The 11,515-nt window shown below is 32.5% G+C and overlaps 1 protein-coding gene across 1 annotated transcript in view; it reads right to left on the reverse strand.

Annotated features, from left to right (window-relative positions):
- LOC134841770 (5-hydroxytryptamine receptor 1B-like) overlaps nucleotides 1-11,515 on the reverse strand; it is a 43,511-nt gene that overhangs the window by 19,578 nt on the left and 12,418 nt on the right. The window contains exons 2-3 of the mRNA XM_063857807.1: nucleotides 8,070-8,228; nucleotides 7,183-7,278 (exon numbers count right to left, since the gene is read on the reverse strand). Coding sequence (XP_063713877.1) covers nucleotides 7,183-7,278; nucleotides 8,070-8,228 — 255 coding nt within the window. The remainder of the gene's footprint in view (nucleotides 1-7,182; nucleotides 7,279-8,069; nucleotides 8,229-11,515) is intronic.

Raw genomic sequence — 11,515 nt, forward strand, 5'->3', positions numbered from 1 at the left:
ATCTTTGAAAAAATGTTAGAGCTGTATTTTTTGTTTTTGTGTACTTATCTTTGATTAGTATTTTACTATTCAAGATGTTGATTGTTGGTATATATTTCGAGATAAATGGTATGCCAATGATATTGTGTTTAATATCAGTAAAATGAAATATTTGTTTAAATGGTTTCTTTAGAATTTTGTTTTGCTCCATTGTTCTTGTGGGAAGGAGGAATAATTGGACTGTTCCATAATTTACTAATGTTGATCCTTGTACTGTTGCTAGTTTACTAGTGGTTGTAAGAGGCGTTAACTTTGTGTGTAATGTTTTGATTTCATTCCATGTGGGAATGTTAATTATGTTTGATTCTGCTCCTGAATCAATTAAAATATCAATTTCAAGATCTGGTGGTTGAAATTCTTTGTTTCTTGGACTTTCTAAAAGAAATGGTATTGTCCAAATTTTTTCTTTGGGTTGTTCTTTTTGTACATTTTGGTAAATATGATTTGTATTTAAGCATTTTGTTTTGTCATTTTCATTGGGTTTATTTACGGTGTTGATTTTGTTTACTTCTTGTGCAGTTTGTGTAGTATTGATGGGTTCAATATAATAATTGTGAAGGAGTTCCAATTGATTTTCATATATATGTGATGTAAAAGGTTGTTCATATATAATAGGTTCGTAGTCGTTTTCGACTGCTATCATATTTATGGAGATAGTGTTTTCTGTATCACTTTCTGTGTCTGATGATCCACAGTTTATTTGATTTAGTTGTAGTTCGTTATTTCCTGTGTCGTCAATACCTGGGGGGTCTGATGTTGTTTCTTCATTTGATTGTACTTGATTAATATGTCTCTGATGTTTGGGTGTACTACTTCTGTAGCGATGTTTAGAATTATTATAATGGTTATTATTTCTATGTGGTGATTGGGAATAATTTCTATATCGATTATTATAACTTGAATTTCGATTTTGTGAATTATTTCGTGATCTGTTTTGATAATTGTCGTTTGATCTGTGATAGTTTGATCTGTTATATGAGTTATTTCTTGATTGATTGTTCGGGTAATTTTGATTTCGATTGTTCGAATAACTTCTGTTTCGATTATTTGAATAGTTTCTATTTCTGTTATATGATGAGTTTCGTGATTGATTATTGGAATGATGTTTATTTCTTGGGTTTGATTGGGAATTGGATCTAGAAACAAAGTGTGTTGCATTTGAATTTGATCTCGTATAGTTATTTCGACTATTTGATCAATTATAATGGTTTTGTGAAGAATTCTGTGTATTTCTTCGTTCTGGTGATCTTCCTCTATAACTTGAGTTATATGGTGATTGATTCCTTGTGTAATTAGTGTTGTTCGGAAGTGGTTTTCCTGAACTGTTGTTACTATATACATTTTTGTTTGGTAGATTTTGATCTTTTTTCATATATTGATAGAATGATTTGTTTGGTTCTTTATACTTTTGAGGTTTGTTCTGGTTATCTTGTTGTTTTTGTCTACATTCAGAAATACTATGTCCGTATCGTCGGCAATAATTACACCATTTTTTGAAAGATGGTTTACCTTTAAAATTTGGGTGTTTTTCTTAAAGATTTAGTATTTCAGTGATTTTTTCAACTAGGTCTGTATCTGATTCCTGTATGTTATTGATATGTGTAGTGTTTGTTTCAATTCGATTAACATATTGTAGTTTTAGATTTTCTGTTTCTTCAAGTTTCATTGTGATTTCCGCTTGCTCTAGTTTGTCTACTAGTTTTCGAAAATCTAAATCTGGCTCTCGAATTGAAGAAGGATGAGATGCTCTCTTTTTTATTGCTATTTTCCTTAATTGAGGTGTTAAAGTCATCATTAAAATTTCTAACATTTTTGTGTTTTTATAGTCATGTGTATTAAGTGAATATGCTTATCTAACTAGTGTTTCGATACGTACTGCTAATTGTTTGATGGTTTCATTTGGTAATCTGCGAATTTCATTACATAAAAAATCTTTGGTGTTGTTTATTTCTTTCGGAGTCAAACATTTTCGAAAATTCTTGTGTAAATCTTCTCCAGTCTGATTTTATTTCTATAGGTAGAACTGAAAACAATTTTTGAGCTGCGCCATCTAAAGTTGTTTGTATCAACGCTGTGCGTCGATGTATCCAATTTTGATGTAGTGGTGTATTAGTTGGTTCAGGTCCTATATTTAAAATTAAATTTGCTGTTACTGCTTTTAAATAATCTTCTACAAAATATTCAGGGTCTGTTCCTGTGAATACCATTAGTGGTTTATTTGATGTTTTTGATGATCCACCCATAAGGTATGGATTCATTGTCATTTGTAGTGATTCTGCGGCATTTGGGATTTGTGAAAAATTTGAAAGTTGATTTTTTGTTATTTCGTGTTGTTGAAGGTAATATGGGAGTAGTATTTCATTTTGCATTTGAGTTGGTTGGTACGAGTGCATAATCATTGGGTTTTGTGGTTGAATTGGTTGAAAAGATTGTGTATTAGTTGGATTTCGCATTTGTATTGGTTGTTGATTTCGTGTATCTGTTGGATTTGGAGAAAAAATTCTATTATATGTATAAGGTTTTTGCGCTCCTTGTTTGCAATATTCTTGGGTATACGGTGCAAAAAAATCTGGTTGTAAATAATCATCATCAGATGATAAATAATCCGTATGATGAGGTGCTTGCTTTTTATTTTTATTTTGTTGAAAGAATGGGTAATTTTCACTGCGATCCTGTGGAGGATGTGAATTAGTTCGAAAATTTACTGAGTTGGTTGTTGTCATTGGGTTATCCCAATAGTGAGAACAAACATGATTATTATTAGTTTTTCGTGGGGGATAGTTTGTTTTTGACGAATGTGCATAATTATAATTGTGTTCTGCGAAAGTGTTTCTTGTGAATGATTTTCGTGTTTTTGACGTATTGTCATTGGTCTATATATTTTAGTAATCCATATGTGAATATTTTGGAGCAACCGAAGGTTTAACGGTTGATTGTAAGATTAGTTGTGCCAGTGAAGTGTTTGTATTTTTTGGTGTTGTTAAATTTGGATGTATCGGTGAAATACTTTGTTGTGTAGTTGTTGTCGTTTGAACGATTTCTTCGTTTATGAAGTGTGATGGTGTTTGGATATCTTGTTGTGTAAGATTCCGAGTTCCATTAAGGTTTTCATAGTGTTTGACGGTCGAATTTAACCTGTTATTTCGCGTATCAGGTAAAAATGTATTGTAGTTTAATGGTGTTGCATCAATGGTCAGTGGTACTACTTTCACATAATCTCTTTGATAAGATATTGTACTTATTGCTTGACTTGAGATTGATTGTGGGATATTTATAAATGCATGATGAGACCATTCAGGGTCCCAAACGTAGTCTGATTGTTCTGTGATGGCAGTATTATCATTTGGATTTTGAGGTCTGCAATTTTTTCTTGCTTGTGAGATTAAATCTATATTATGTGTGAAATAATCTATTATAAACCATGCCAAAATTTTTTGTAAGTCATGTTTTGTGTGTCGTGAAACCTCGTCTTTAGTGAAATTTTTTTTTATTATATGTAGAAAAGTTGAAAATAATGTGATTTCATGTCGTACTTTTGTATGTTTGGATGTTTCAGTTGGTGAGGTACTTTGAAATTCAGTTTTTTCTAATATTGAAATATAGCTATATATTATTGCAAAAACTTCGTTAGTAAATATGGAGTTTGCTCTTTGTGAGTTATGATATTGTATGCTTTTATTATATTCTAAGAATACTTTTGAAAATTCTAATTCAAGATCGTCTGTTTGAATTACTTATTTACGATGATTCGGATTTGGTGTGCTGAATTCTATGGTGTAGATTCCATATTGTTGTGTTAAATTACATATATTTTTCAGATAATGTTCAATAATTTGTCTTTTGATTTTTACATCTGGGAATTCTGCTTTGCATGGGCTGATTCCGGGTTCAAACAAATTTAGAAGTAAATTCTTGCAAAAGTCATGTTGCCCTCTATTATCGGGTGCATCTATGAGGAAGGGGTAAACCTCTTCGTCATCTGGACTATTGTCACTTTGAGTGTGGCTGCGGCTCATTTTTTCGTTTAATGACTGTTAATATATAACTATCGATGTGTCTAATTGGTTGATTCCAATTATACAAGTGTACTGGTTTGTGTTTATATTGCTTTTTTATTCTTCTTTTTCCTCTTTTTGATGAATTTGAAGTTGTTTCTGAATCGGAAAAATATAATTGATCGTAAATGGGACAATTTTTATCAATTGATTCTTTTAATTTATAAAGTTCATCTAAATTGCTGGCTTTTGATTCTGAAAATGCGTTTCTATTTTTTGAAAAATAGTGATTTGTCTTTGTTTGTTTATTATTTTTCTTTTTATTGTGATTCGTTTTGTTCTAATATATCCAACTGTTTGGGTATGAGGTGTGATTACAAGATCGTATTTTTGGTTATCTATTTCACAGTTGTGTAAAACGATTGTTTGTTTATTTCCTAGATTTTTGAATGACATAAGGTTTAGGATGAGGGATGCAAAAAGTTGTTAGGTGATTTCTATTTTCTTAAACTGTTAGTCCTTACGATTTTTTGGTTAGCTTAACCTGGGTCTTTTTATTCAGGGTTGGAGAGAAAAGTATATCGATTCCGAAGAATGATTTTTTATTTTCTCGTGGCTAGTATAAGCTAAGGTGTTAACTTACTTAATCTTACTTAGGGGTAGTGATTTTGTTCAAGGGTTGGAGAATAGTAAATCGATCCACAAGGTTCAGGTATAATTAGAACGCAAGTAGTTCGTTAGATACTATTTTAAACTTACTAAGTCTAAGATTTATCCTGGGTCTGTGAGAGGAGGGTTCAAGTGAAGGATGAATAACCGAAGTACTTCACTGTTTATCCTAATTTGAATGGTTAGTTTTGTTGAAACATTTCTATTAGTCTTGGGTTTTTTGGAAGGGTTGGATAGTGAATCGACGTTTGAGGTCGTTAGACACTTGCTAAGTGGGTGGGGGAGAACAAAATTGTTTTTTTTTGATCCAAGGATAGGCCTTGATGATCAGGTTTTCAATTTAGTGAAATAGAAAATTAATTAAGATCCAAGGATAAGCCTTGACGATCTGATTTTAAAATTAAGTGAACTTTTCAAACTTTGTTAATCTTTAAGTCTTCCATTGTTTTAAAGTCAGTTATAAGGATGTCTAGGTAGGTGCCATTATTGGCCGCAATCGTGGTCCGTTAGTAGTAGGTTCTTAATGGTCCGGTCCACTTGCTGTTTGCATGAAACCCTCTCGAAATGATTTTCTAGTTTTCGGATAATTACTTGACAGTTGTTTGTTTTCGTTTTTAGGTTTTAACTTTTTTTTCAGAACTGGTTTTTGTTATTGAGTTAGGACCGATGTGGTTAACTCATAGAGTAATTTCGGATAGGGTACACCGTCTGCTCGTCACGCTATCTTATTTTCGGCCGGATAGATTCGTGCAACTTCTTAGTCTAATACCGATCCTAATCTTACTCTTATACTTTCTAGTCTCAGGGTGTTTAACTAGTCTCTGCTAGGCTCAATAGATCTAGAGTATACTGGTTTATTGCGGCTGTTGAAGTTCTCTTGGAGAGACAACTAATTTCTAAGTTAAATTCAAATCTCTCTGGTGCTGAAATTACAAGTAATTTCAGCACTTACAAATAAGTGGGTTGTTAGTTAGATGGATCATGATTGGTTAATATTAAATACTTTACAGTGGTAAAATATCTAATTCATCCAATCATAATATATAGTTTAGATCAGGTTCCATTATGTTCTAATTATCAGTTTTGATTGTTTGTTAGTCTCAATCGCCCGTTTGATCAATTCACTTTTTTGTTGATAGGTTGGCTTCAACCGATGAAAGGTGTCTGTGTTTCCTAAGCTTAGTTGATGCAAGGAGATGCGCACTTTTCATTGTTTGAAAGCTCTGGTATAATTGCTGATTTATCATGCTTTTTGATGCTTTTTGAAAAATGTTCTGAATTCGTCGAACAAAAACAGAAAAAAAGGAAAAAAATGTGTTTTTACTGTCAACTTTCCTAGTTTTTATTCACGTGTGGAGCGGAAGTGAAAGCAAAAATTTTCCAATTGTAAATTTTGATGACCAGTTTCGGCCAATTCATTTAAACTTAGCTTAAAGTGATGAGTGTTTCTTCAGTCTAATTTTGTCTGAAAAACCAGTCTTTGAACCTTTTTTCTCCTCACTGAGAACATTTTTTTTCAAAAATGAAAGAATTACGAAAGAATTCGCGGTGTCATTAAAGTTTTGTCCTAACCGAAAACCAAACGGCCGTTTTTTTTTGGATACTTAAACGCTTGATTATTTAAGTTTTTCTTATATATTTGGCGCCAGTGTCTTTGCTTATGACTTCAAAAAAAAAATAGGTGTGAAAATGTGGTAGCGCAAAAATATTCCCATTTTGAGGCCTACCGTGACAGTCTACACTACTCAGCACTGTTTTTGAATGTGAAATTACTAAAATCTTACTTCCGCTCCAACACAAAAGAGGATCGACTCTCAAACTTAGCGGTTTTTACAATCCACAAAAACGTTGAAACTAAAGTCGAGAATGTCATCGAAAGATTGGCCGCGGAGAATTGAAGATTCATTTTGGTTTTAATTCGTTTACTTTTTCATTGTGAAATGATCAAGGGTTTTTTGTCAGCGTTTATCAATCCGTTCCCATCGTTCGAAAAACCCTAGTTCCGCCTCTCAACATGGTAAAAGAAAAATTAAGAAAAATGAAGAAAGATTTTTTTTCGCTGAAAACATCGATATATCATGAAGTATAAGAGTTGAAATTTTGCTTAATTAAAGCCGTCTATTTTACTTTACAAAAACGCAGCTGGCGCTTTTGGAATCACAAAGCTCAAAACTTCGCATCACTATCAGTGGTCGAAACAACAAAAGTAATCAAAACAGTTCTCATAACTCTTTCTGAAAATGTCCGATTTTAAGTCTCCAATTTTAAGCGAGCTTTGTTCAACCCATAAATTCTGCAATATTTTTAGACATGTCAAAAAAAACATGAACTCATGCTTAAACACTTTTCGAAATGTATTGAAATCTGATAATAGTAAACAAAAACTTTTTCTTTCTTCCTTTTTCCATCTTATGTTGCATTTTATCTTATCTAAGCTTTTGTGTCAGTTAGATCTGCTTTTTAATTGAACTGTTCTTGCCTGACTGCCTAGTGTCTGCTTCCATGAGTGTGAAAATCACTGATGGCAGAGCGATTAGAAGTGAAGATAGATAAACTGGCGCAATCATGAAGAAGGCCTGTTACGAGAGAGCAGCTCGCTGTTTTCCCCACCCCCGATAAATGTCGAAAACAAAATTATCAGCTTAAACTTTAATGCAAACATACTTTTTATCTTAAGGCTAGAAGCCTTTAATTGATCCTCTGCCACTTCAGAACGGAATTAATTGTACTTCAATGTCAGGATGAGTTTGAAATTCAAAAGGTAACGAACTTAGTTTGAAATTTACAATGTAACAAACATTTTGAACATATTTATTTTTAGAATCAATCCTAACAGCATCTGACAATCGTCGCATGTTTGCGATAGTTTAGATCAGATTTTTCTGTTGATTTCTAGAATTGATTTTATTTTTCTTTTATCTTTCAGCGAAAATATATGTTTTTTGTTTAGTTCGCTGACCATCAGCATTTACTGTTGGGGTAAACAGTTTTTTTTTCATTGGGATTTTGCGGAGACTGACAATGGCAACCTAATATAATCGGTTATTAGTCATGAAACTTCAGTGCAGGGTATTCGTATTCGAAAGTTTATCGATCTTAATTTTTTCATCTCAATTTGCATGTTTATAATCATATTAATATAATTTCTTTTTAGTTGCGCCTTTTTATTTGTGAAATTTGGCAAAGAACACAGTTTGAGAGTGTTGCCCGCTCAAGAGAGATTTGAGCTGGCAACATGATTGAGATGCGCTCACTGTGTTCATTTTCCCCGCTTGATGAAAAGATCTGATTTTGTGTGAATTTCAAACATAATTCTTATCATTGTAAGCCACGTGGGAGTGGGGTAAACAGCAAAGAGATCGCGTTCCTTCTGTGGGTTCGAGTGGTATATGTAGGCCACTTTGCCCATCATGATCCAGTACCTGTCTAGACCGATCATGCACAGGGTCATGATGGAGGCAGTGCAGAAGAAGATGTCGGCGAAGAGCCACGTCAAACACAGCACGTAGGGCAGGTCGGATGGACCTGAAAAATGAATGTAATTGTTTTGAATTTAAAACAGGGCAATAGTAGCCAGTTGTTGTGCAAGAAGCAGAGAACTTTCAGAGCTCAAATCATATTCATTAAAATTTTTGGAAAAACAATAGATTAAAATTTGCTAGGTCGTTAAACGCTTCAAAGTTCTTTAATTTTTTGAACTTAACTATTCGAGACCAGTTAAGAGGCATTTTTTACATTCAAGATTTTGCCCTGATAAACGAGTAGTTTTGTTTACGTTGGTTTTCAAATATTTTATGAGTTTTTTGTTAATATTTTTTCATCAGGAAGTTAGAGAACATTCAAGGCTTGGTCAAAATACGCACAGTTATCTTTATAACGATTCAATGAAGGTTATAGACACATTTAAAAACAAGTTGCTACGGTGTACTAATACAAGGACCAAATTGCCTGCAAACTTCGATTTGTATAGACTATTGCTCAATTTAATAGAAAATTCTTTATAGAAACATTTGAAAATTATATTGATATTTCTTGAAAAACATTCCCCTACACACTATTTACACTAGAGAGTGAGATATTTAGCATATAGACATGCATTGATAAGAAACAATAGCATCAACATCAAATTTGAGTGATTTCTCGGCCGGATTCAATTACCGCATCGTGTTTTTAGCGCAAAATATTTTGCTCGTTAATAATTCCAAATTGACCAGTCTGCCAATTTTGAAATCCTCGCACTTTTTCAAAAAAATCACAGATCAAATCTTTTTTAAAAGTTGAGCTCAAGGCATCAATAGTTTTCAGATGATTAAATAGATTGTGTCAAAAAAACTCGAGCTAAAATTTCGAAGTTTGTCCAATGAGAAAAAACCATTCAAGCACCAACATTCTTTCATGTTTTGGAAAAAACTAACAGCCAAAATCAGTTCAGAAAATCATTTCTCAATTGCTCGACTGGCAATATATCATTGCCTGTTTTTTATTGCTTGGAAGATTTTTTCAACGCAATTTCTTTGGAAGCAAATATCTATTCAGCATTTGGAATTACTAGCTGTCCATAATTCATTTGGAAACGAGCTACAAGTTTTTGTTCCAACTTTCGAAGAAAGTGCAGCAAAACTAAGCTTGCGTTCACTTTGTTGTTCAATCAATATTTAATTTTTCAACTAAATGCTTTTAACAGAATTTAATTTAAAAATCTGAAAGATGTTGTAACCAGGAAGTCAAATTAAAAAAAATTACTTGTGTTGTTTTTGTAAAATTACGCTCGTTTGGATTGTTTAACCCGCGATCATTGTGTACTCATAAAATACGTAGGCGGCGGATTAAATTGATCCATTTGATATGAGGATAGCCATCGATCCGAATTTTGAAAAATTTATGGATTGGTAGATTTTGCTATAAAAATTTCGATTTGTAAGTAAATTTTAACGGAGCTAAAGTCTTTGAATGTCTTGCGCTCAAAATTAAAAAATATTTTGCCTGTGCTTTCGTCGCAAATTTATTAAAAGTTTACAATAAGCCAATTTTCCCATTTTGAGATAACTAACGCGCGATACACCACGTGCCATTAACGCGCATGCTCTGTTTCAACAGGACTAGTAATCGTTCAAATTTGATCGAGGCAATTTAATAATACGTTGCCATGTACTTAATTAATTGCTTGCTTTGTACTTTAAATTGAAATATGGTGTAATTTGGGATGTCTTCGTGATGCAAAAGTGTTGTTGTTCCGACTTTATATACGAAAGTGACGGAATATTTGTGCTCGGGGTGGGTTTTTTTGGGACAATTAACGCGCGATAAATTTCTCGCTATTAACGCGTAAGCGGAGTGTTAATCCGTCTTAGAAATCGTTCCAAATTGGTTAAAAGAAGCTTATTTGCCATAATTGGTTTGTTACAAGGAGCGAAATCTATCCTTTTGTCCTTTAAATGGCGTGTGGGGTGATGATTTTCATTTAAAAAATTCAAATTTTAGAAAAAAAAATTTTTTTTTCATTTTGTTTTATTTCATTGAATTTTTTAATGTTATTACTGACTGCTCCATAAACCTTAAAAGGCAGTCGGAACATTCAGAACTTCGCTCTGATACGACCAGTTTTGTAATTGATTTGTTACTAGGAGAAAAATCTATCACTTCTATTCCATATGGCGTGTGGAGGATGATTTTCACAAGAAATCTCAAATGATTAAAAAATCATTTCTCATAATACATTTAATTTTTTCATGTCATTACTGCTCCATAGACCTTAAAATGCAGTCGGAAAATTCAGCGCTTCGCCCTGATACGAGCAGTTTTGTTTATTTTTGGTAATGCTTTGTTCAATAAAAAAAGATAGTTCAGATCTGTTAATTGTTTTTTTTTTTGATATCTTCAATAAAAAATAATAAAAGATCAAATTTTTTGCCAAAACTTGTTTTGCATCAGAAACTTGAAATCGATTTTTGCTTTTTGTTCTATTTGGAAATGAGAACTTCATCCAGAACTGTTACTTTGACATCGAAAATTTGATCTAATAATCCAATGTTATTTATAATCTGAAATTTTGCTGGGTTTTTGAAGAAAACCTACCAAACGAAGACATGTTACATCCTGTCTGTGAAATTCGGAAAAACAATGTGACAATTTGCGCCCATTCTTTTTCACTAAAACAACTAATTATACCGAAAAGAAAGAACGCGTACTTGTCAAAATCTGAAAAGCAGTTTGTACTTCAAGTTTCAAAAAATGACGTAAAACATGAGACACGCGCTAATTTGTTGTTTTTTCTGATGAAAACCGCCTTCATACCAGGCATTATTGACAGTTGTAAGCTATATATTTTCAAAAACGTTTAATTCACTGAATTAAAAAACAAACATTTTGTCATAAATTTACGGATGTTTGAAGTTTGCCAATTGGGTAAACTGTGAGATAATTGGTTTGCTCGAAATTTTTAGATAATAGGAAGCAAACTATTCCTTTTCGGATAACATTAAAAAAAATTGGTTTATAGACATAAAATTAACGATACTATTTCTGAAACTGCGTGTGGGGGAAGATAAAGAAAAATTTATACGAAAAATTGCAATTTTTTGAAAGATTTATATTCTTATTTGGCAAAACTATCCTAGTGCAACCAGAGCATCCTAAGTTTTGGTTTGATACAAGCAATTTTAGGATTGTTGTTCGGTTAATCAAGTACACTGTAGAAACTAAACGGTTTCTAATTTGATTCACCCAGTAAATTTTGGATCAACTCGAGTGTCTAAAAATCAAATTCAATCAATTTGAACAAAATTTGTTGACTACTTAGTTCCAACCGATTC

The sequence above is a fragment of the Symsagittifera roscoffensis genome, chromosome 3 (genome assembly GCF_963678635.1).
Source record: "Symsagittifera roscoffensis chromosome 3, txSymRosc1.1, whole genome shotgun sequence".
NCBI classification, from domain to species: domain Eukaryota; kingdom Metazoa; phylum Xenacoelomorpha; order Acoela; family Convolutidae; genus Symsagittifera; species Symsagittifera roscoffensis.